Here is a 26,818-nt window from a genome sequence, read left to right on the forward strand (position 1 = left end):
GTAGTCAATCCATCTAACCTGCACACCTTTGGACTGTGGGAGGAAACTGGTGCGTCTGGAGGAAACTCATGTCGACATGGGAAGAACTCAACAGAGATAGTTGCCTGAGGATAGAATCGAACCCAGGTCCCTAGCACTGGGAGGCAGCAGTGCTAACCACTGAGTCATTGTACCACTGGAAATCACAGGCACATTCTCCATAAGTCTCCTTCATGGACAGCATGTCAGTTGTCCAGTATGCACTCCCCTTCACACGGGATACTGGCATTTAGAAAATAGACCCTCTGATGCTTGCTGTACCAATGGACTAAATGGACAGGTGTAGTGATACAGACACAAATGGTGCTCACTGCTCTGACTCGCATTCTCACTGAGAGAGAGAGGCAAGTGGTGTCCGGGGATACCTTGGCTATAAAAAGCATTGCAAGACGTCAACATAGATTTTGCAGCATAGAATGAGGGTGGTTATAAATGCATGGGAAAATCACTTAAATAACCATTTTAGTATGAAAATCCCCGAAGGAGCTTCACAGGATCTTAGTCAAAGACAACCTGACTAGTGATTAAAAAGGAGATTTTGAGATAGGAAGTGGCAAGCTTTGATGAGGATCTTAAAGAAGAGAGAAAATCGTAAAGGTTTAAGGATAGAACCCCAGTACTTAAGACTTAGATTCCTGCAAATCATCCAGAGTCAAAACATGTGCTAAGGTCAGATGGCCTTCTTTGGAATTCACAAGAGAAGTTGCAATATGATGTAAACATAGATCTATTTATGGAGCTATCTAGGATCATGAATAGCTCTCATTTAATTTCCCTCCGCCTCATTGGTAGGAACAACTGCGACCTGAAGGCACAGCCTTAGAGTAAAGGGAAGACCTTTTAGAATGGAGATAAGGAGAAACTTCTTCAGACAGAGAGTGGGGAATCTATGGAATTCACTGCCACAGAAGGCTGTAAAGGCTAGGTCATTGAGTATATTTAGGGCTGAGATAGATAGGTTCATAAGTATCAAGGGGATCATAGGTTAAGGGGAGAAAGCGGGAGAATGGGGTTGAGAAACTTATCAGCCATGATTGAATAGTGGAGCAAACTCGATGGGCTTAGTTGCCTTACTTCTGCTCCTATGTCTTATGGTCTTATGTTCAGCTAGAGAAAGCCAGATTCAAAGACAGCAAACAGGTCCCCTGACTTAATGAAAGTTTTGGAAACTGTTGAGGTTATTAATATATCCTGAGATTAATGTTCACTGAGCATCATAGAGATGTGCAGCGTGGAAATAGACCCTTTGGTCCAACTCGTCCTTGCTGACTAGACATCCTAAATTAATCTAATCCCGTTTGCCAGCACTTGGTCCATATTCCCTCTAAACCCTTCCTATTCATATTCTCATCCAGATGCCTTTTAAATGTTGTAATTGTACCAGTCTTCACCACCTCTGGCAGCTCATTCCATATACGCACCATCCTCTGCGTGAAAACATTGCCACTTCAGTTCCTTTTAATCTTTCCCCATCTCACCATGAACCTCTGCCCTTTAGTTCTGGACTCCCCCCACGCCAGGGAAATGACCTTGTCTATTTACCATATCCATGCCCTTAAATAAGGTCACCCCTCAGCCTTTTTTTAGCTAGGTTATAATTTTCCCAGGTAGTAAAAGGGATGGGTGAAATTTATCAATAACTTATTCTCACCAAAAAGGGATAAAAGTAGGGCGCACTGAGTACTTAATACAGTAAACTAAATGAAAAGATTTATCTTGGAATGAAAGCACATGCAATTTGATGCTTATATGAAAAGTATAAATTCCGAAACTAGATAAATTCCGAAGGGATAACTAATTGTTATTTATGAAAGAATCCAAACCTCAAATTTGGTACAGGTGTGACTTTTTCTTAAAAGTAAGGATATCCATCAGGAATTAAATAAATAAGAATAAATATTGCTGGAAAAACTCAACAGATCTGGCAGCATTTGGGAAAGCAGAGTTAATGTTTTGAATCCAGTGACCCTTGTACAGAACAGGGTTCTGAAGGTGCAGGTCCTGATGTAATAATAAGTCTTGGTACCATAAATTCTTTTGTGTGATTGCAGTTTTAATTATAAGGCTGGCATTATAAGGATATGTGCCAGTATTGATAGCTCCAGCTAGCACAATGGTTCAGAGAACATCTCCAGGACATACGCACCCAACAACCCCACCGCCTTGTGACCAACCACTTCGACTCCCCCCTCACTCCGTCAAGGGCATGCAAGACCTGGGCCATCTCCACCACCAAATCCAAGCCACCCAATGCCTGGAGGAGGAACGCCTCATCATTTGCCTCAGGACCCTTCAACCACATGGAATCAATGTCGATTTCACCAGTGTCTTCATCTCTCCTCCCCCACTTTATCCCAGATCCAACCTTCCAACTCCTGAAGTGTCCTACCTGTCCATCTTCCTGCCTACCTATCCGCTGCACCTTCCTCTCCAACCTATTACCATCACCCTCCACCTTCGTCTACCTAACACCTTCCAAACTACCTTCCCCCCCAGCCCCATTCCCCCCGCCATTTATCTCTTAGCTTCCTTGGCCCCCATCCCCCGCATTCCTGATGAAGGGTTTATGCCTGAAACATCGACTCTCCTCCTTGGATGCTGCCTGACCAGCTGTGCTTTTCCAGCACGACATTTTTTGACTCAGACCTCCAGCATCCGCAGTCCTCACTTTCTCCTAGTGTGATAGCACAGAGTGTTGAGAACCATCTTTGGTGTGTGTATTTCTCATTGGCAAATTCACATTCTTGTATGGGGAATGAAAAATATTGTGTTTGCCTTGTTGGTTTCGTCACCTGTCAGAAAACAAATCTTGCTGTAAATTTAATTTGAAAATAATTTTGAACACAATCTTCCTGGACAGTATTAACGCTACATATTTTGATCCTTGTTCCTTCACAAGGCTACAAATCATTCAGGTTCAATATATGATGAAGCAATGCTATTTTGTGGTTGAACTGTATTGTTCACAGAAGTGAAGCAGATTTAATTACGCTGCATCTCCTGAGATATTTCAAACCACTGGAATTGCTGTTTTTGCCCAAGGTTTCTCATGGCATATTTTGACAAAGATTATACTTCCTTCACATTGGATCTGCTAGCGCTTAGCCTGGACAGTGCAAAGGCTTGTCACTTGTTGTCCTTTATTCTCCTTTGAGAATGTGGAAGAATTAGATAGAAATTGCAAGTCAGAAGCAAGCCATTTTGCTCAACCTGAACATGTTTGGTTGTTTATCCTCCGTATGGTTTCGCATTCATACTCCATTATCTTGTCTGGTTATTTTCATTGTGTTCAAATATAATTTAGGAGGTCTTCTGGGGCAGTGGCTGCCTTGGATCCAAAAGCTGCAGGTTCAAGTCCTCCTCCAAGACTTGATGGCCAAAGAAGGTGCATTCTTAATGTAGCCAAATAGGTATCAACTGGTAACTCCCTCCAACACGTGCCAATGATGGGTAGTAAAAGCAGGGAATATTCCTGGTCAGCCATGTGAAGGAAAAAAATCAGATCCTTAATGTCCAGACTGCAATGTGGATGCGAAAGTTAGGTAAGTATGTAAAAAGTGAATGTTGCTGCAGCTACTCAGACTCATGGGGGTCTGGTTAGCTTTGTTGGCTGGATGATAGTGTGGAAGGCACTTTATCTGTTCTGTTTGGGATGGATTCAGGAGCTGACTTTCTATCCTATGTGAGGTGAGGTTGCAGTGTTGTGGCCGAGACTTGCTTTTCTTCTTGTCCTACCCCGTGGTGGAGGTCGCAGCGCAGTGGCTCAGCCTTGGGCCTGGGCATAAATATGAAGAAGGAGAGAAACCATTTAACCTATTCTGAAAAATCGACATTGGAATCCAACCAACATGAACGCAGAATCAAACCATAGGATGTTCAACCAACTTTGAATCAGATCCTGCCTCACAGGAAAAAGCAACAGTCCTATGCTTAAGCCAAAAAGCTGTCTGAAATATCTGAACAGATTGAACCCCAAGCACTGGCTATGATTCAAAATCTCGTTAATAGACTTGAAACCATCTCCTACGCTCTGTCGTCAGATGTTCATGGTTTGCACCAGTTCAATTGGGAACTAAGTGCAGCACCTCAGTAAACATGCAGAGGAGATTTACAGCTTGCGGTCATTTGAATCACTAATTCTGATTCAGAGTTTTACAATCCTCTGGGTTGCCTGCCCACCTAAATTTTGTCTGTTTGGGCTGTTAATTCTGTACACTTGTTCCAGCTCAACGCTTCCAAAACGTTTTTCTGTGGTGACTCCATTTTGAGGCTTGAAAATTGTCGTGACCCACTGAGTGAGAACTGATTGGAGGGGGTTGAGGTCCTGTGAGATCCTATGTGTTAGGGTGGGAGGTACCTGTCAGGGTCAAGGTCAGGCTCTGTTATAATGAGAAGACAACTGTTAGAACTGAGAGATTCATGATAGTCAGTGGTGCCTTTGAATTATCGTGAATTCCAGCTCAGGATCTCCACTTAGGGTCCCAACCTACACTTTAGGAAGCTCTGTTATAGATCTTTGAATCATGGAAATAGCCTGCTTATATCCATTCGCTTCCTTCATTGTTTCAAAATCCTTCATCAAATCACTGCTTTATCTATTCTGTTTGACAGCAATGAACTCCAGTTTAAGTCTAGTACAGAGATAGCAGTTACTCAGTTTTGAATTTGATCTTAATGTTAGGCATCTGAAACCTTTGATCTTTTGACTTTCGAAACTGCAAACAGAACAGCATTCATTTATATTTTCCAGCTTTCCTTCCTTGTGAGAATTGCATAAGATCAGAGATAGAATACTATTCGCAACTCGTTATGCACATCCAGGATGACCCAGTCAGAAGGGTTTATTATTTTTGTTCGGTAGTCAAAATCTAGATGCAATAGATGGATGATTTGCTTGCCTAAAGGCATACGAAGGAGATTTCAGGTGGTAGTTTGAGGCAGAGTCAGGCAGTGACAATATGTTGATATAAGCTGCTTCTATCTGCTCTGTCTTAATGCTCTAGGTAGTCCCTCTTTATTTCCAAAACTGCTCTTTGAAAAACATGTGCTTTAGTGCTTTAATCCTTCTTCTGTTGAAATTTCAATTGATTCCTTTCTTTGATTCTTCTAATTATTCAAGAATATGTTTTCTTTTCTGACTCTATTCCTTGATGAATGTCCCTTGATTTGATTCCTATCCCCCCCATACCCATTATTGTTCCTGCATTTGTTTGTTGTTGAAAGCTGCTGTCAGGCCTGTGGATCCAGTGAAACTAGTCCAGGGAGTCCTAGGAACGTAGTTAGGGAGCTGCACAGATATCGGTCAAGGGTCTGGTCACTCATCATTCATTGCTTAAGAGTGTGGGCCACTGTCAATCTGGGGTGTCCGTCCATTAAAAGTCAAAGGGGGAGGAGGGAAAGGGTGATGTTATCAGAGACCACAGCTGTGGGCAAGAAGTTGGGGAATATAGGGGTTGGAGTTGGAAAGCAGTGATGCAGAGGGGAATGATGATACTAAAGGATGCTGATTCAATATGTAAAGGGGGATGTGGTGCAATATTGGAAAGAAAGGGGTCACACAAGAGGGTAGGATCATCGATGACCAATAGCACCCTGGCTTCAAAGGAATGAGAGGGCCAATGCACTACAGATCTGTCTTGTCAACGTTATATGGCTGGGGCTGAGAGAAATAACAGGAGGTGGGCAGATGCTGACCCATGTAGACAGTTTAGGTGAGACTTGGAAAGATGTAAAGCCTTTGGGGTTGGCAGTGGGAAGGGAATGCTGGTTGGAGTCATACCTGGCACAAAGGAAGATGGTGATGAATATTGGAGGTCAGTCATCTCAGCTCCAAACCATCCCTGCAGGAGTTCCACAAGGTAGTTTCCTTCATCTTAAACTGCTTGATCAATTAGCTGCTTCCTACCATATGCTGAGAATTGGGGATGTTCACTGATGATTACACAATGTTCAGCAAAATGTTCATGACTCCTCAGTAACTGAAGAAATCCAAGAAGTAATACTTACCTTTTTAATTTGCCATTTGTCTTGGATTACGAACATGTTTATGTTTAGGGAAGGGAAGTAATTGCTGTAGCAACAAGTGCATGAGGTCACCGCTACTCAAGAAATACCAGAAAAATATTGTATTTAAAGGAACTCAAATTTCCAACATTGTGGATTTGGAAGGAAGGTTGGGAAAATGGAGTGTTCTGAGGATGGTGGTATGTGGTAGGCTGTGTTAAGAGTGATAAGGTGATAGTGTTGGTCTTTGAGACCATGAAAGTGAATAAGATGTTAAAGTTGCAAATAGTTGAGCTCAACCTGACGCAGTGATTGAGGTTGGAGGATGGAACTGGCAGCGAAGGTATGGAGTTTGTGGTGGAGGCTGAGAAAAATGGCATTGGATTTCCTAATGTTTAACTGAAGAGAATGGTGCTTCACTCAAAATAATGTGTCATGCCTGAGAACACAAAATAATAAGGGTCAAGAAAAGGCAGTGGTTTCCTCATTATGCATGTGGGAACTCATGCCATGTCTTCACTTGGTGTGATTTAGGGCATCATGTAAATGGAAGAGAGTGAAGATCAAAGATAGATCTTGATAAACTCCAGAGGTAGGGCATCATCCTGCATGAAGTACCCAAATATGTATTAACACATTCTTCATTCTTCCACAGGGATCTTTTGGTTTAGATGGATCACCTGGAATTCCAGGAAAGAAAGTAAGTGCCCTTGAAATCTGCAAATTGCTGGATCAATATCTTAAAAGACTTACTATTGTATTCATTCATACATGTACCTATTTATACTTAGCTCTCTGCTATTCAAAACTAGATAAATGTAAAAGGCTATTCATCTGTCAGTATTCACGATTGAACGAGTTGTGTATATGATTCAGAATAGATGAATGGCTACTTGTAAAACTTCCAAGAAGAAGAATTGTGAAATAATGCATCTGTCTCTGAATACAATCAGTCACTCTTCATGTTACAATCTACAACTTTATTATTCACCTTTGAACATTTATGCCTCCCCATTGACATTGTTACACTTCTGACATGATTTGAACCAGAATACGATCTCTGACTGCTGTTTCATTGGAACCATGTAGCCTTTTTCTGAAGGAGCTAATCAACATAAAAATTAATTCATTTTGTAAGGGACTGAAGATATGTAAAACTCACTTCCTACAAAATGTTTTAAATCTCTCTCCCCTCACCTTAAAAATGTACCTCCTATTCTTCAAATCCCCCATCCTCAGGAAAGAAACAACGACCATTAAATCTGTCATTACCTCCCATGATTTTATAAACTTCTATCAGGTTGTGTCTCAACCTCCAACGAAAAATGTCCCAGCCTATCCAGCTTTTCTTTCGAAAACGCAAACCTTCCATACCCAGCAACATCTTGGTAAATCTCTTCTGAACCCTCTCAAGCTTGATAATATCTTTCCTGTAACTGGGAAACCAGAACTGGACACAATATTTCAGAATAAGCCTCACCAATGTTCTGCAGAACCTCAACATGTCTTCCCAACAGCTATGCTCATAGGACTGAGCAATGAAGGCAAGCATGCCATACGCCTTTTTAACCACCCTATCTATTTGTCATGCAAACTTCAAAGAATTATGTACCTGCACCACTAGGTCCCACTGTTCTACAACACTGCTGAAGGCCCTGCCATTGATTGTTTAAGTCCTAACGTTGTTTGTTGCACCAAATGCAATACCTCACATTTACTCAAATTGAACTCCATCTTTACTCAAATTTCAGCCCATTGACCCATTTGATCAAGATCTCTTTGTAATCTTAGAAAACTTTCTTCACTGTCTACTTTGCTACCAATTTTACTAATTGTGTCCTCTACGCTCTCAGCCAAATCATTTATATAAATGACAAACAGAAGAGGACCCAGAAGCGATTCCTGTGGAACATTGCTGGTCACAGACCTCCAGTCTGAAAAGCAACGCTCCACCACTACTCTCTGAGTTCTACTGTTAAGTCAATTATATATCCAACTGGCAAGCTCACCCTGAATCTCATGTGACCTAACTTTACTAATTAGTCTACCATGAGGAACTTTGTCAAAGGATTTACTAAAATCCAAATAAACAACATCTACTGCTCTGCCTTCATCAATCTTTTTGGTTACTTCATTAAAATAAAATCAATCAAGTTTGTGAGACACAACTTTCCTCACAAGAAACCATGCTGACTATTCATATTCAATTTTGCCTCTCCAAGTGTCCATAAATCCTATCTTTTATAATCCCCTCCATCAATTTACCTACAACCGAAGTCAGACTCACAGGTCCAGAGTTAAAGGTACATTAGCTACCTTCCAGTCATCAGGCACCTCACTCATAGTTACTGAAATTGCAAATATTTCTGCAAGAGGTCACGTAATTTCCACCCTTACTTCCCACAACATTCTGGGATACATTAGATCAGGTCACAGAGATTTATCCACCTTTATATCTTCAGGGCCTCCTGGTACTTTATTTTCTGTAATGTGAACTGTTTTTAAAACATCAAAGTTTATTTCTCTAGACTCCTTTTCTTTCTCCACAGTAAAAACTGATGCAAAATATAATATTTCAGTTGAATGTTATCGGCAAACAAAATTATTTTTGAACAAAAAGTTTAATGCTCTCTTATCCACCAATGTATTCAGACCTAGGCTGAGTTGCAGCTGTGTATCATGTAGTTAGTACACACTGTATTGATTTGAAGGGAATGCTGTTACTCCAATAGTGTATATCATCAACATTTAAGTGGAATCTTATGCTGCCAAATCCCTGGAGCCAATTGTATAAGCATAGCTTTGGACAAATTCTTCTCAATTTTCTTTTCTTAAAAGTTAATGTTTTTACTGCTGAAGCTGGTCTCCTTGTTGCTGCTCTATGAAACCTCTTTCATCATTGTGGTCCTCCTATTGCTTGTGTGTTGATAACCTCGTCGTTTTCACTTTACTAAGCCAGTAAGCCCCAAGCACAATAAATTCTAATTTGATAGTAGTTTTACAAATTGCTAAATTTAATTTGCAAATCAAAATGTTTTGAAGGGCCAACCAGGCTTCCCTGGAGCACGCGTAAGAGATGGTTATCCAGGAATGAAGGTAGGTTTGAATACCTTTCATAAATAAATATGTAGAAATAATGTATTTTTCTGCTTGACTATTGCAAGCCCTAATGGTGAAGATGTGTAGATTATGAATTAATCTCTTGAATGACATGCTTCAATTCATGTTTCTGTTTCATTGGAATGAAGCTTTCTGTGTTTACCAGTTATGTAGCATGTGATTTAGGTCAGGTAACCTTTGAAGAGAAGGTTAAAAATCACACAACACCAGGTTATAACACCAGCTGTCAACAGCTACCTGATGAAGGAGCAGTGCTTTGAAAACGAGTACTTCCAAATAAACCTGTTGGATTATAACCTGGTATTGTATTATTTTTAACTTTGTATAACACAGTCCAACACCAGCTCCTCCACATCTTTGAAGAGAAGGACTGTTTTAGTCGCCTTCAGCTTCCAGTTCTTTTGCCTTGCTCTAAGGTACTTTTGCCATTTACACATCCTTTATATGTGAAGCTAGAGACTGTGTGTTGGTATGATATTCAACAATGGGACTGTTATTGTCAAGTGAATCCTTATCTTTATAACATAACCTACTTCAGCAGGGGTCACCGCATAGCAATCAAGAGCAGTAAGAAGAGATGTTTCTCTTTCTAGGTCATTTAAGAACTCCTATCTAATGTAAATAATCAAAACGCTGGTATCTGATATAATCCACTTGTTATTGGTATGTATGGCCTATATATTTGGCAGTGAACCAATGCTGAAGTGTATGTGCAACAGTTGTCATTTTTATGGTAGGCAGTCGTTTTGACTTGATGGCATCTTGTTAATGAATGATCTATTGATATTGCTACTGCATAGGAGCAGAGTGAAACTTGTTAAGCAATCACTGGTTTCAGTTGAAATAGAAACTTAGTCAAGTGCCAACCAGTCAGCAAGCTTTTCTCATGCTGCATAAATGGCTGCTCTTTTTGAAACTTGGTGTTCTTGAGATTTTGTCCTAATGAATGCAAGCTGAACAGCTTCAACAGCAGTGCTCAAAACAAATGTAGGTTTTTATGAGAAATTTAACATCACATCTAATGATATTGGTTTTTGCTTTATAGGGTGACCAGGGTGATGTGGGTCCACCAGGACCCCCAGCTTACATAGATGGAAGTGGTACTCTTATTAAAGGTACAGATTAATTAAAGATTCACTTATTAATAATCAAAATTTATACAGACAGTATAAATATTCATTCTACAATCTAGTGAGCAATAATAAGATCCGATCACCTTCCAGTCCATTTCACAAGTGCTTCCCTTGAAGTATTTGATCTTATTTTGGTATCTAAGCAACCCATGTTTCTTTAGAATTTCCAGTGTTATTCTCTGTTTAACAAAGAGAGGACTCGTGGGGAGTGCCAGCACTGTTCTATCTTGGTGAAAGAAGGGACCTGAATGTGATGAGACTTTCCTGCACATCTTTGGATTGTGGGAGGAAACTGAAGCACCCAGAAGAAATCCACGCAGACACAGGGAGAATGTGCAAACTCCACACAGAGACAGTCACTTGAGGCTGGGATTGAATCCAGGTCCCTGGCGCTATGAGGCATCAGTGTTAACCACTGAACCACCGTACTTGACAAACTAAATGGCCTGCTCCAAACTGCAGGAATTCTGTGATACTTTTGAACGGGAGTTATGAGCCTTCTGATCTGAAATCAAAACAAAACTTACTGCCACAATGTGTTTGTCAGAAACCTAACAGTTTAAACATCTTATCCAGTAATGCCACAGGGATGTATCATACAGTTGGTTGAGGGCATATATTTTCTTAGCACTGAGGTCACGATTCTAGAATGACTTTCTGACTTTTCATAAAATAAATCTTTCACAGCGCAAACCAAAATCCCTCTGCCTCTATTTTAAAAGCCACCTTCCAAAAATGATTACATTCTATATTATAGATCCTTCATCATAATACACTTTAGTGTATTGGATTGAACAAAGCCGTGCTTGGTTTGATTATACCCACTACAGAAGTGACAAAACTTGACCTCCTCTTGTGAAATATGGCAGAGTAGGTGACTGAGATGGCAGTGGGAGAGCAGTTTGGGGCCAGCGACCATAATTCTAAAATTGCAATGGAAAAGGATAGACCAGATCTAAAAGTTGAAGTTCTAAATTGGAGGAAGGCTAATTTTGACGTTATTAGGCAAGAACTTTCAAAAGCTGATTGGGGGCAGATGTTTGCAGGTAAAGGGACAGCTGAAAAATGGGAAACCTTCAGGAATGAGATAACAAGAGTCCAGAGACAGTATATTCCTACTAGGGTGAAAGAAAAGTCTGGTAGGTGTAGGAAATGCTGGATGACTAAAGAAATTTATGGTTTGGTTAAGAAAAGGAAAGAAGCATATGTCAGGTATAGACAAGGTAGATTGAATGAATCCTTAAAAGAGTATATAGGCAGTAGGAGTATACTTAAAGGGGAAATTAGGAGGACAAAAAGGGGACATGAGATAGCTTTGGCAAATAAAGTTAAGGACAATCCAAAGGGTTTTTATAAATACATTAAAGACAAAAGGGTAACCAGGGAGAGTATAGGGCCCCTCAAAGATCAGCAAGTCAGCCTTTGTGTGGAGCTGCAAGAGTTGGGGGAGATACTAAATGACTATCTTGCATCAGTATTTACTATGGAAAGGACATGCAAGATATAGAATGTTGAGAAATAGTTAGGGACATCTTTAAAAATGTCCATATTACAGAGGAGGAAATGCTGGATGTCTTGAAACACATAAAAGTGGATAAATCCCCAGGACCTGATCTGGTGTACCCCAGAACTCTGTGGAAAGCTAGGGAAATGATTGCTGGACCTCTTGCTGAGATATTTGTATCATCGATAGTCACAGTGAGATGCCGGAAGACTGGAGGTTGGCTAACGTGGTGCCACTGCTTAAGAAGAGTGGTAAGGACAAGCCAGGGAACTATAGATCAGTGAGGCTGATGTTAGTGGTGGGCAAGTTGTGGACAGAATGTACATGTATTTGGAAAGGCAAGGACTGATTAGGGATAGTCAACATGACTTTGTGTGTGAGAAATCATGCCTCACAAACTTGATTGAGTTTTTGAAGAAGTAACAAAGAGTATTGATGAGGGCAGAGTGGTGGACGTGATCTATATGGACTTCAGTAAGGCGTTCAACAAGGTTCCCCATGGGAAACTGGTAAGCAAGGTTAGATTTCACGGAATACAGGGAGAACTAGCCACTTGGATACAGAACTGGCTCAAAGATAGAAGACAGAGGGTAGTGGGGGAGTGTTATTTTTCAGACTGGAGGCCTGTGACCAGTGGAGTACCACAAGGATTGGTGCTGGGTCCACTACTTTTTGTCATTTATATAAATGATTTAGATGTGAGCATAAGAGGTATCATTAGTAAGTTTGCAGATGTCACCAAACTTGGAGGTGTAGTGGCCAACGAAGAAGGTTACCTCAGATTACAATAAGATCTTGATCAGATGGGCCAATGGGCTGAGAAGTGGCAGATGGAGTTTAATTTAGATAAATGCGAGGTGCTGCATTTTGGGAAAGTGAAGAGCTTATGCACTTAATGGTAAGGTCCTAGGGAGTGTTGCTGAACAAAGAGCTCTTGGAATGCAGGTTCATAGCTCCTTGAAAGTGGAGTCGCAGGTAGATAGATAGTGAAGAAGGCATTTGGTATGCTTTACTTTATTGGTCAGAATGTTGAGTACAGGAGTTGGGAGGTCATGTTGCGGCTGTACAGGACATTGGTTAGGCCACTTTTGGAATATTGTGTGCAGTTCTGGCCTCCTTCCTATCGGACAGATGTTGTGAAACTTGAAAGGGTTCAGAAAAGATTTACAAGAATGTTGTCAGAGTTGGAGGATTTGAGCTATAGGGAGAGGTTGAATAGGCTTGGGCTGTTTTCTCTAGAGTGTCGGAGGCTAATGGGTGACCTTATAGAGGTTTATAAAATCATAAGGGGCACGGATAGGATAAATAGACAAAGTCTCTTCCTTGGAGTGGGGAGTCCAGAATTAGAGGGTTTAGGACGAGAGGGGAAAAATATGAGAGACCTAAGGGGCAACCTTTTCACACAGAGGGTGGTACTGCATGGAATGAGCTGCCAGAGGAAGTGATGGAAGCTAGTACAATTGCAACATTTAAAAGGTATTTGGAGTGTATATGAATAGGAATGGTTTGGAGGGATATGGGCCGTGTGCTGGCAGGTGGGACTAGATCGGGTTGGGACATCTGGTCGGTTGGATGAATTGGACCTAAGTGTCTGTTTCTGTGCTGTACATCTCTAAGACTGTATGACTCTATGGTTGGCTTATTTGGTCCCTGATCATGCTGGGAAATTCTGTTGCCCGATTCAGTGTTATCAGTTGAAGATGAAGGAGGGTAATAAAATGCAGACGTCCTCCTGATTAGAATAAGTGAGTCCTGCTGACCAAATCTACCATCTGGGCTACACTGTAGCCTTACTGCTCAATTGTTTAATAGTGAACATTCACTGACAGGACTTGATGAGCCTCATATGTACAGCACTAGAGAATATCTGCTGTCCAATAAAACATCAAAACAGGGATCATCTTGGAATAATGGCTTGAAAACTTTGAGGGAAAAGCCTGAAATGAATAGAAATTTAAATATTCTGGGTTATAATTGAGGAATCTTGGACCAAACTACTTGAGTAATTAGTTGACATTCCTGACAGTCTAGCAGGAATCTTGCTATTCATAATCCATAAATCAAGGTATTGTTCAGAAATCTCATACATCCTCATATTCACCTTCGATTTTGGAAAGGTGAAATATGTTCTACTCAGAGATGTGTTCAGGTGTGCGAGGATATGACATGAACTTTGACCTTTGTGTTTCCAATTGCAGGTCCCCCCGGAGATTCAGGTTCACCAGGGTTCCCAGGCCCTCCAGGAATCCAAGGCTTACCAGGTTCACTGGGATTGCCAGGATCTCCAGGCTTTCCAGCACAAGTTCAAGGTATGGCTGGGATTTCCCCTTCCCAGTGCAGTATCAACAATTGTGAGGAAGTTGGAAAGCACAGACAGAATGAAAAAAAAATCAAGAAGAAGTTGTGGGCAAAGTGGGTAATTCAAGTTGTAAGGAAGGGCTTCATTTGTACTGGGATGTGGAGGCGGGGGGGGGGATGTGTGGTGGGGTGGGGGTACAGTGAAGACAATTGAATGTAGAAATGTGGGACCTAATATACAACAGGACGGGACTGGAAGCCCCAGGAGTGAGCATGAGTTCCCACAGGTCACGGTCACCCTGGCCTCTACATGAGGACAGTCTAGGGCCATCAAGGACACTGGAATTTCCAATGCTGTGGGCTAAATTGAAGACGGTAAATATAACACGCAACAGAAACAAGGGGAGGCTAAAAGGTTACGTCTGTCTGTGCATTTTGTTTAAATTGCAAATATCTGAGACCATGAGGTCGTCTTCTTCCTGCGGCTGAGCAGGTTCCTAGCATTCTCTGTGTGCCAGAGACCTGGGGTGTGTTTCTGTTTTCCCTCGACCTGCTGCAGTGAACATGTCAGCAATGGGCTCAGCAGACTGTGCTCTGGAGGCGAGTCTAGAAAGAGCATCCAATGAGGTGACCGACTCGGAGCTGGTGGTGTTGGGGGATGCAGGTGAAAGCCTTGCTGGTGAATCTTCACCAGGCCGAGTCAAAGGCTTCATCTTCAGACACTGAGGCACAGCTGAGGGACTCTGGTGCTAGTCTACTCTTAGCAAGCGCTCGCTGAATGCTCCTTGTAGCTGAATAAGAGAAAAGAAGGAATGAATTATCCAAGAGGGATAAACAGTTTTGGTGATGAAGGATGAATTAGCAATGGCGGTAATGGTAGGGCAGCACAGCACAAAGAAGCTTGGTCAGCTATTGCAGTCCGTCCCTTGATTTTGCTCTTCCCTGGCAATGTATTAAGTTGGGAGGAGGGGAAAGTCTGATGTCCACACCCATTGACCCAAAAGAGAGATTGAGTATGAAGTGGATAGAAAAGAGGATTGTGGTGATTCACAGGCAGGAAGAGTGATAAAGTGTCTGCAATGAGTTAACACAGAGGGCAGGAAAGGTTTGTAGTTTGTGAGAATGAGGTGGTTAAGAGCTGTTTAGTGGATATGATACATGCAACAGTTGGAGTTGGACTCCATGAGCCCTGGTGAGAAGTTGGTGCCCAGGCAGAGTTTGAAGGAGCGCTATGTAAGCCGGGCATCCTGATGGACCCACATCACCCTAGTCACCCTATAAAGCAGAAGGATCCGTGAGTGTGTGGTAGCAGAGAGAAGATTACCCATTCACCCACTTCCACCACAGCAGTGATGTCGGGGCTATCTGTGTCCAGGCTTGCTGTGTCTGGTGGGGTGACACCCTGCTCCAGTCTGCAGGAAAAAGGAGAAACCTCTTCTCCACCACCTTGTTCACCCGGTGACCTGGGTTGCGGTCCGTGAAGCTTTCCTTTCTGTACCATAAAGCTCTAGCACCAAAAGATGAAGGGAGTTTCCTAGTTTGCAGCATTTGAACTGATGTGCAGCTGGACTTGAAATACAGGCCAGTGATGCTTTAAATACAGGTCCCAGTAGTGTTGAGGAATTCTGCCTCTCCTGCTATACAATTGCACAAGAAGGGCACCGACCAATGGTACGAGTCATTGTTCTGCTTTGTAAGATATTGTATGTGTGGGTTAGCTTAGTGTAAGTGGGAACTTATGCAAGGAGAGAGAATTCTGCTGATGCAGAACAAGGAGAGACAGGAGACAGCAGAACTGCAAGGATTGGATGTATTTTTAAATTAAAAACCTGAGCCAACATAAAGACTCTAGATAAGCCATAGCTGAGAGCACCAAGGAGACCAAAGCACTCTTGTAAAGATAATGGAATGAAGCGTGGAAGATTGCGTGAGCAATGTCACTTATTGCAAACCTTCTGTTTGACACTGGTTGACTGGTGTTGACAAGTTGGACAGTTCCAAAGGGTTTCTGTACCATCTGTAATTGGGGTGACACGGTGTCAGTGGTTAGCACTGCTGCCTCACAATGCCAGGGACCCAGGTTTGATTCCCACCCAGGCAACTGTCTGTGTGGAGTTTGTATATTCTTCTCTGCGATTGTGCGGGTTTTCTCCAGGTGCTCTGGTTTCCTCCCACAGTCCAAAGATGTGCACGTTAGGTGGATTGGCCATGGGAAAATGCAGGGTTGCATGGAAAGAGTAGGGGGATAGATTGCTCTTTGGAGGTTGGTGTGGATTTGATGGACTGAATAATCAGATTCCACACTGTAGGGATTCTGTGATAACTGCCTTAGGGGATATCTGATAACTCACTACCCCAAAGGATCCCTAACCCAACCACAAAGGATACTGGACCCAGCTATCTGAGGATCTCTGCTACATCACCCTTCCTGCCTCTGATTATATCTGCAGGGATGTTTCAGTTTTCCAAAGGGGAACACTGGCTATCCAAAAGAAATGAACTGCGTCCGGACTTTCTCTTACCTGGTCTATTCTGAACACTCTGGGTCATGCTCTCCAGAGATTCTAAAATCCTGTCTCAGTGAGGCAGCTGGCCATTTCAAATGTCCCATCTCGAATCCCCAATCCCGTGAAAACTAGAGAAGACAGGCAGGGATGGGACTTGCTATTCCCGACAAATTGTGACATCATCGCCATGATGGAGAGGTGCTCCATCCTGGCAAAGGTTGAGGCCTCAAGATAATTGAATGTTCTGGCATTTTGTTTTATTTTAAAATTCAGAACTTGAGTTCATTTTGCTTTCCATGTGCAAAACATTAAAGATTCTTCATTTGCATATTTTGAATTGAGGACGGTGTCCTCGTGTTGATTTAATAATACTGATTGGCATTTATCAGGAAGCTGGGGGTACAGCTCAGTGGTAGAGTATTTAACTGCAGATCAAGAGGTCCCCAGTTCAAATCTGAGTGCCCCCTTTATAGCAGCACCTTCCCTAATCTGAAACAGTTTTAAATTTGAAGTCTTTTCCCTGGGGTTGGGAAGTCCAGAACTAGAGGGCAAAGGTTTAGGGTGAGAGGGGAAAGATATAGAAGAGACCTAAGGGGCAACTTTTTCACACAGAGAGTGGTACGTGTATGGAATGAGCTGCCAGAGGAAGTGGTGGAGGCTGGAATAATTGCAACATTTAAAAGGCGTTTGGATGGGTATATGAATAGAAAGGGTTTGGAGGGATATGGGCCGGGTGCTGGCAGGTGGGACTAGATTGGGTTGGGATATCTGGTCGGCATGGACGGGTTGGACCAAAGGGTTTGTTTCCATGCTGTACATTTCTATGACTCTATGAGTAAGTGTATAATGATGGAGTCAGGCCAGGTTTGATATATCAGTGACATTGTGGCTGTAGGGAGGTTATCACCACTGCACCTTGTCAAAGTTCAGTTTTTGTTTCCATTGATTAGGCTCCAAGGGTTTACCAGGATTTTCAGGTGTTAAAGGACCTAAAGGCGAGAAAGGAGCACCAGGAAGAATGATATTCTCACAACCAGGACCACAAGGGCCACCAGGATTACCAGGCCCACCTGGACCTCCTGGCCTACCAGGTACGTAGCATAATTGAAAGGAATTGTTCAGAATCATGCGTATAAGGTACGAATTTAGATGTTGTTCCTTGCTGGGAATATCATCCGACTGTTTTGAGCAAAGCAGCTGAAAAGCTATCATTTGGGAAGCAATTCATGGCACTGAGGGTTGGTATCCCCAAGCCAAGTCTCAGTCACTATGCCATCCCATCTGTGAGGGAGTTACCCTGGGCAATTCTTGTAGAGTGAGGCAGTTGGCTGAATTAATAAATGCTCTCCTTTTTGCTCACTTGGAAATCTAGATGAAGAGTCATGACCATGAAGCAGGTTGAAAAGAGATGAAGAGAAGACAATATAATCAAGAAGCACTGATTAGGCCACATCCAATTTTTCCTTGGTCCCCAAACTCAATAGTTTTGAGATCTAGGTAGTCTAGCCCCTATCTATACATTGTTCTACTTTGTAAAGATATTATATGTTTGGGTTAGCTTAGTGTAAGTGGGAAAATAGCAGAGTGAGGAGACACAGTTCTGCTGATGCAGAACAAGGAATGACAGAAGGACAAAAGAACTGCAAAGACTAGATGCATCTTTTCATTGAAAACCTTAGTCAACATTAAGACTCTAGATAGGCTGTAACGAAGAATATGATTAGGAGAGACCACTCCATAGATTTGTGGAGATAAGGTCCTCTCTTCATATTGAGGAGAACCTCCATTGTGTTATGGGCACCAGTGCACTGAAAGTAATAGATTCCAGCAGTTCTAACAACTGGACACTGAACAGCCATGGGGTGCTGTGGGTCATCAGCAGTAGCACAACTGTGCTCCAACACACCCTGTAACCTCATGGCTCAGCATGTCCTCCACACTCTCATTACCGCCAAGCTATGGGGTCAACTCTGGTTCAGTGAGGAGTGCAGGAGGTCATGCATGACTGTGTCAGGCTGTTGCTTGACTATGTCAACATTGTGTTATATTTTGGGTAGTGGTTTTGAATTTATTCTTTTATCAAGTAAATGTTATGATCTTGCAAATCAGTGACAGAGGTTTGTGCAGTGGGAATTATATGTGTAAAATTTACAGTCACAGTGTACCTGCCTCTCTCATAGTTTTTTTGCACTACGAGTAAAATTCTGCTTTGACCTCCCTCCTTTAGTTTTCAACGTACTCATAACCCTCTGCTACATACATTCAGTCATGGAACTACAAAATATTTTAGATTTCATTTGGGGCAACTTGTAAGTCTTTTGAATTCTCCAACTTTCTTCACTGTTTCATTAAAACTACCGACTGCTGCCACTAGAGGGTGCATAATTGTGATATGAATTTGGTGAAAATATTTTGCTGTTCAAGACTGCACTTTAATCAAGTGTAAGGTGAAATGTTTATGAGTCAATGAGCTTGCATCTTTCATACTGCTGTTTTGTTGACTTTTTGTATTGTGTTCTTATTGATGTTTGTCCAATGAATTTACTTTTTAGTCTGTGATGGACCCGCAGAGTGTGTGGATAATGGGAATCAGAAAGGTATTAACTAGTTTGGAATATTGCTATGAATCCTCAGTCTGGCAATATTACCAATAAGGACTCAATTTTCTTTCCTTAAACATTCTGCATTTAAGTTTGTAAAATTTTTGACTTTGTTAAAAGTTTGTTGACTGGATCTTACGTAAAAGATCCTTGTTTCAAGTAAAATGAGGAACTATTTCACATACACTGTATATAACAACTTGGATTCTAAGGTGGTCATGCAGTAACTTGTAAAGTGAGCATGAATTTGCACCCTTGCGATCTATTGTAGGTAGCTTTGTTTAAGGAGCATATCTAACAGCCAGGGGTAGCTAATTGGCAAGAGCAAATCTTTGTCATTTTCATTAGTCAGTCAGTGCACACAATTCCTGAATGATGCACAAAGCTTTAAAATATTTTAGGATGTTAAAATTCACAGCTAAAGAAAAGCAGTACTTCTGAAGCACTTTTCACGAGCAACCAAGTTTATTTGAAAAAAAATGAAAGAAATGCAGTTACTGGAAATCGGAAACAAAAACAGAAATTGCTGGAAAAGCTCAGCAGATCTAGCAGCGTCAATGGAGAGGAATCGGAGTTAATGTCCAGTGACCCTTCTTCAGAACAGTTCATTTGAAAAGACTTGGATCTATTTTTGATGTTGGAAAGATGGCAGAAACAAGAAGATCCAGACATGGTCATTAGGATAATGAGCAGAGAGTTTAGGGGTATTATTGAAGGGAAGGTGAAGACCCAAGTCACCACAGAGATCTTTAAAGAGCACATGGGGTTTCTGGCCTTGTGTGGGCTGACAGATTTTCAAGCCTCAGCTACGAGATGATGCAAAACTCACCTCAGTTCTGTAATAACAGACCCAAGCAATGTCCCTTCTAAATATTTGAAAATGTGGCCTGTTTGAAGGCATGATACATTTTAAAAGATTTTTGGGTGCACATTCAATATCTTAAAGGGGGCAATTTCTAAGAAATCTACCTGATAATCTTTGGGTTGCTGTTTAAAGGCAACGTTGGACTGCAGAGTAGAGCTTGAACTTACCATGTTTGTCTTAGAATGGAAAGAGTCACCACTTGAGCCATGGCTGATACCCAGGCAACTGTAGCCAAATCGAGAGAATGTCTTTTACCATTGTAGCTTTTGTGTGAAGAACCACATAAGTTATATTATCATCCATTTTACATTCAGTCAAGTCATTTCTTTAGCAGCTGCAGGCTAACCTAGGGTATAGATGACTGTTAGGACTCCCCTGGATAGTTTGGCAGGCTGGGATCTTCCTCGCCCCTGCATTAACTTGTCTGTGAAGCCTTCCCCCTCATAATTTTGGCCTGATATAGAAAAAGGAAGGAGCTTTGGAGCCTTTGGTATCATGTTTTAATACTTAACAGCAATTAAAAGCACTTTGAATAAAAGAAAGAAATAATAAGAGGTTGTAAAATGTAACCCTCTTTTATTTTCAATCCCCTCTGCTAGAGATGCGTTACTAAGGTCAGTGTACGTTTTTCAATCAGGTCCTTCAGGTAGTCGGACCAGAGTCACTGGACCAGTTGGTCCTCCAGGATTGCCTGGACCAGCCGGACCACCAGGATTCCGGGGAAGTAAAGGCTATAAGGGTGAGTAAATTGACTGGACTGTCCTTGTCTGTGAGTTAATTTGTTTCTTTAATCTCTAATAGAGACCTCTCCCCACAGACCAATTACTCGTTCTCACGAGCACAAGCAGCTCTCATAAGGAAGTATTTTTGAAGTGCTGGGTCTGTTGTCATTGAGAAAAGATGGAAACTAATTCGCATACATTCAGGCCGATAGATAGCAATAAGATAATGAGCAGGTCATTCATGATACTGCTTGAGGTGCGACAATTAGCCAGGCAGCTTGGAATAGAGCTCAGGATTCCTTGACATTCACTCAGACAGGTATATAGAGCCTTGGTTTAACATCTGAACTGCAGGACAGCATCTCTGACAGTCTCAATACTCCATTGGTGCATAGAATTTTTAATTAAACGGAACTTACACATCAAGCCTTCTGACTGAGGCCAGAATGCTATCTGGTAAGTCAGTGCCACTGAGGTTTTATTGTATTTAAGTCTCACTAAGGCTCCCAAGTCTGTACACCATTGCTGCCAAGAGCATTTGACCCCATTTCTTTGCTCGTTTTGCTTTTTATTCTTCAGCACTCATTTGGAACAGGAATAAGAGAAGCTTCTTGATGCAGAAGTTTCTGAATAGCTAAAAGCCTTGTTTTTCATGTCAGTGGTGAAATGTTGCTGTTGCTAAACTTGTTTTTATGAATTTGTTCTTTCAGTTCTTTGGGTTTCTGTAAAATAACTGCATGAGGGGTATGTGGGGAAAGAAAGGTGGGTGTTAGTATTTAGAGTATTTCAGATGATGTTTAAGAATACGAATTGAAACCCACAGACTGATGAAGACTGTGGGACATTATCTGTCAATGACTTGTGAAGTGGAAAGTCAAAATACAATAAGCACTCAACAGGTCAAATGGTATCTAAAAAGACAGAGAAATAGGTTTAACATTTCAAGGTGATGATATTTCGTGATTGACTTAAATCATTAATACTCTCGTGATATGTCTCTCTGTCTCTGTCCCCTTGTCTCTCTTTCACTCTCCCTCCCTCTCTTTCAATCTCTCTCAATTTCTTTCTATCTCTCTCCCTCTCTTTTCCTCTACAGATGTTGCCAGACCATTTTCTGTTTTTTTTTAATTTCCACTCCTAGCATTTACTTTATTTTGCAGCAAACAGCATCTTATTGATTTGTGGGAAAATTTCAACGCATGGAGAACACCAATCTCTGCGGTAACTCTGAGATAACTTGCTCGCTGTTTCTGTAGTAGCGGTGGTTTGCAGATCAAGCAGTCATCTAATGCAGTTTTCAGTATGGCCTGTGCATGATGTAATTAGGTTAAGGAGATAATTTAACTGGATGCACTGAGGTTCAGTGAGGGACTCCAGGCCATGCTTATACTTCCACCCCCTCCCAGCCCCCGCCAGTCCCCAGGGCCCCTCAAGTAAACATTCTACTAATTGTTATCAGTGTCATAATGTGACCCATAATTGGACAGTAATTGGAGTTGGACCAGACTGACCATCCATGAGCTTTCCTGGCGTGGAATGGTTCAGTGGTGGGAGTCACCAAATAGCACCCACACACCCACACACCAATTAAGTGTGAGCTCCAAAACCCTCAAGGCATTCAATTCCAGCCAATGTCATTGTTTCTCCAAGAACAAGAAGGAGCTGCCAAGGCCTGACCTGAAGCTGAATGAGAGTGTGAGCAAGTCATTATACTGTGGTGGGTTGGTGGACGAGGCGTTCGTAAAACAATGTGTCGTACATTATTACGTGGGGCAACTTGGAACAGTGCCCTTCTGACATATGAGCATTGCTGTGAATTGAAATGAATTGGCCGATTTTCAGCTGCCCTCAGTAATTGTAGGGCACCCAAAATGTTCATAGATTTACAGTGTCATAGAATCCCTTCTTTGTGGAAGCAGGCCATTTGATCCGTCAAGTCCACACCAACCCTCCGAGGACCATTTTGTTTTACAGATGTTTTTATTGGAAATTTAACATTTTTACAAGTTTACAAAAATAAAAAAAAACTCTCAAGTACAAACATTGATATACAATTAAATCTTAAATAAATAATAACCAGAATTTAACAAAAGAAAAATACCAAGAGCAAAAAAACAAAACTCAACTAACTACTAGGATCAGCCCGTATAGCTTCTGCTAATGGTTCAATTATTAGTGTAAATAACAATGGCGAGAGAGGACATCCCTGATGGCAGCCCCTACCCACACTGAAGCTATCTGAGCCTAATCCATTGGTAACCACAACTGCTTTGGGATCACTATACAATGTTGAGACCCATTTGGTAAACACCTTTCCAACGTGTAAAACAAATATGACCATTCAACCCTATTGAATGCCGTTTCCACGTCTAATGAAACTACTACTCCTGGTATCTTTCCCTGATGACAGGCTAGAATCATATTCAAAACCCTTCTAATATTATTGGATGATCTACGGCCCTTAATAAACCCCGTCTGATCCTCCTTTATGATATGTGGCAATACCCTTTCTAGTCTCAATGCTAACATTTTAGAAAGGATTTTAAAATCTACATTTAGCAAGGATATTGGTCTGTATGATGTGCAATCTTCTGGGTCCTTTCCTTTTTTAAGGATAAGAGAGATATTTGCCTCTTTCAGTGAAGGCGGGAGACAGCCCTGACTATATGAGTAGTTATACATGTCCATAAGTGGACCAGCCAATATTCCTGTAAATTCTTTATAGAATTCAGCTTGAAAATCATCTGGGCCAGATGCCTTACCGCTCTGAAGTTGCCTGATTGCGTCAAGTATTTCTTGGACTGTTAGGGGAGCATTTAAGACCGATACCTGTTCCGGAGTTAGGTCCGGAAAGGTCAAATTTAAAAAAAATGATTGCATCCTCCTAGTCCTGTCTTCACAATCCTGCGATTTATATAAATCAGAATAAAATTTTCTAAAGAGTGTGTTAATCCTTTTATGATCATGAGTCAAAATACCCGTACTTTCCTTGATAGACGTGATAGTTTGAGGGACCTTTTTTTTCTTTGCAAGAAATGCTAAGTATCTACCCGGTTTGTCGCCAAATTCATATAACCTTTGTTTTGCAAATAATATTTCCCTCTTAGCCGTTTGGGTAAGCGTGGTGTTTAGAGCTGTCCTAAGGGCCGTAATCCTTTGCAATTTGATAATAGAAGATCTACCAGCTTATGCTGTTTCAGCTGCTTTTAAGCGAACTTCGAGCAGACGCTGTTGTTCTCCCTTTAATTTTTTTCTGGGTCGCTGAGTATGAGATGATCAAACCTCGCACGTAAGCTTTGATGGTCTCCCACGTCATTGATGGGTTGATAGCCGTACCTAAATTAATTTCTAAAAACGTTTTAAATTCTTGAGAGAAGTACTTTACAAATTTACTGTCTTTCATCAGGAAGGGGTCCATACGCCAATGCCGAGGGGATGTCCCGTTGTTCCTCGCCTTGGTTTCCATATATACAGCAGCGTGGTCGGAAATTGCTATACTATCTATTTTATGGAATTAAAACAATTGAGGGGGCAAAAAATATATCAATTCTGGTAGGACATTTATGTGGATTGGAGTAAAAAGAAAAATCTTTGCCCTGTGGATGAAGACATCTCCATATATCTACTAATCCTAATTCTTTGTTCAAATCCACCAATTGTCTAGATCTGGGAGAGACTCCTGCAGTACTCTTGGGAATCCTATCTATTTCCAGATCCATAATACAATTAAAGTCTCCCCCTATAATTGTATGATGGGTACCGAGAGCCATCAATTTTGAGAAGGCTTCTGTTATAAATTTGAAAGGATGTGCCGGGGGGCAATACAAATTTAAAATCCCATATTCCTCTCCATTTATAAGGGCTTTAATCAGAATATATCATCCAGATTCGTCTTTTATCTGATTTAGGAGTTTGAAAGGGAAGCTCTTACGAATAAGAATAACAACTCCCCTGCTTTTTGAGCTAAAAGAAGAAAAAAAGGCCTGATCAAATCCATTCTGTTGTAATTTCAAGTGTTCTTTATCCAACAAGTGTCTCCTGTAGGAGAGCTATATCAACCCTTTCTTTCTTGATATTCGATAATATTTTCTTCCTTTTGACTGGCGAATTACTCCCCTTGACATTCCAGGTGCACCACTTAACCGACTGATCAACCATAATCGTCGGGGCAAATACGAGACTCCTCAGGAGCGGAAACCCTATCCAGAACATCCCGAGCATAGAGCATATAAAATTCACAAAACTAAAGGCTCTCTAATACACTCACAACAGTATAATAAAAAACTATTTCTAAATAAAAAAATATAAAACATATTTAAATGGAGATTTTCCCTTGTTCCCAGGGGGTATCACTTCCTTTCCAAAGGTCCATCGTATCCTCTCCCAACCAGTGCCCCACCCTTGACCCAGGCGCTCCTCAATAGGATGAGGAAAATTCAAATATACTACAGAGCTACAGTTAACAGTGAGCACCCTACCCCCACCCCCCCCCCACCAACACCAACAGCTGGATATATTTGGTAATGTTAATACCATGTAAAAACATATATAACTATAAAATTACAACCTCAGCAAGTAATAATTAAATATAATAATACAAAATAACAAGGGAAAACAACCCCGCTCCTAGAGACAGAGGTAAAATAGAATAAGGTAAACACCTCCCCCCACCAACATTAATTAGACCCCCGGCCTATATATATATATATAAAAACCAAGGGGGGGGGTGAAAATCGTTCAGTAGAGAACAAATAAATAAATCCCTCTCCCCACCCCCCAAGATAATATTAAACAGGAAGGTAAAAAAAAGGGGGATATAAACCGGAGTGGGGGGGAAGGCAAACCAACATCAATTATCTCTTACAATTTATCTCAGAGAGTCCAAAAATTCCCTGGCCTTAACCGGCGATCCGAAGTTATACACGGATCCTTCATGGTTAAAGTGTAGCGTCGCTGGGTAGCGTAAGGAGTACTGAATATTTAATTCCCTTAAACACTTCTTTGCCTCATCAAATGCCTTCCTCTTTCGGACCAGAGCTGGGGAAAAGTCCTGGAATAACATGATCTTGGATCCTTTATAGATCATGACTTGGGGATCTTTTCCAAGATTTCTAGAGGCTTCTAGGAGTATCTGCCTCTCCTTATATCTCTGCAGCTGGAACAGGACTGGGCGGGGGCACTGGTTCGAGCCAGGCCCGTGTATTGCAAACCAGTAGGCCCATTTCACCCTTACCTGGCCTGATCCAGCCTCCAGATTTAACAGCTGTGGAAGCCACTGTTCAAGGAACCTTGTAAGCTGGCCTTCCTCTTCCCTTTCGGGAAGGCCCAGCAAACGAATTTTTTTTCGACGATCTCGAGAATCGAGGTCGTCAATGTGGTTCCCTAAGGTCCGGACTCGCTGTTCGAGAGTCCGGACCCGATCCACGGCCGATTGCGCTGTAGTTTCGGAGGTTGCGGCCTTTAGCTCCGCCCCTCCGACTCAGCGCTCGATTTCCTTAATGTCTCGGTCAAGCTTTGCAGCGCAGCCGAGAGTGAGTCCCATCGACTTCGGGATTCTTCAATAAAAGCGTCGATCTTCGCATCCAGTTTGGAGATGATTTCCACAAGGCTCGCCACCGTAGGAAAGTCCCCCGGGGCAGCTGGAGAGAGTGGGTGAGGGGTTCCTGCTTGTTGAGAGCTGCAGGCTCCTTCCCCTTTAGTCATTTTTACTGAAGACTAAATTGTTTAAATTTAATACTAAGCAATTAATCAAATTAAACAGCTATTTTAAATGATTTGGTGAGTGTGGTGGGGGTGGGTGACCCATTTTGCCCAAGTCTTGGGAGGAGCACTATAGACTCAGACTTGCTGGGTTGCCGCCATCTTGGATCCCCCCCCCCCAGACCATTCTACCCAGACCCGGTACCCTATTTCCTGTAACCTCACATTTCCCAGGGCCAATCCGCCTATCTTTGCGTCTTCATTATATCTTTTACATCTTCATGTGAAATTCTATTGACACAGCCCCGATCATAGGTAAGATCTTTC

The 26,818-nt window shown here is 41.8% G+C and overlaps 1 protein-coding gene across 3 annotated transcripts in view; it reads left to right on the top strand.

Moving 5' to 3' along the window:
• col4a6 (collagen, type IV, alpha 6) overlaps nt 1-26,818 on the top strand; it is a 418,171-nt gene that overhangs the window by 279,551 nt on the left and 111,802 nt on the right. For all 3 annotated transcript variants that reach the window (XM_072595456.1, XM_072595455.1, XM_072595457.1), the window contains exons 15-20: nt 6,698-6,742; nt 9,085-9,138; nt 10,208-10,277; nt 13,998-14,108; nt 17,555-17,695; nt 20,707-20,808. In XM_072595456.1, the coding sequence (XP_072451557.1) occupies nt 6,698-6,742; nt 9,085-9,138; nt 10,208-10,277; nt 13,998-14,108; nt 17,555-17,695; nt 20,707-20,808 (523 nt within the window). The remainder of the gene's footprint in view (nt 1-6,697; nt 6,743-9,084; nt 9,139-10,207; nt 10,278-13,997; nt 14,109-17,554; nt 17,696-20,706; nt 20,809-26,818) is intronic.

The sequence above is a fragment of the Chiloscyllium punctatum genome, chromosome 25 (assembly GCF_047496795.1).
Source record: "Chiloscyllium punctatum isolate Juve2018m chromosome 25, sChiPun1.3, whole genome shotgun sequence".
NCBI classification, from domain to species: domain Eukaryota; kingdom Metazoa; phylum Chordata; class Chondrichthyes; order Orectolobiformes; family Hemiscylliidae; genus Chiloscyllium; species Chiloscyllium punctatum.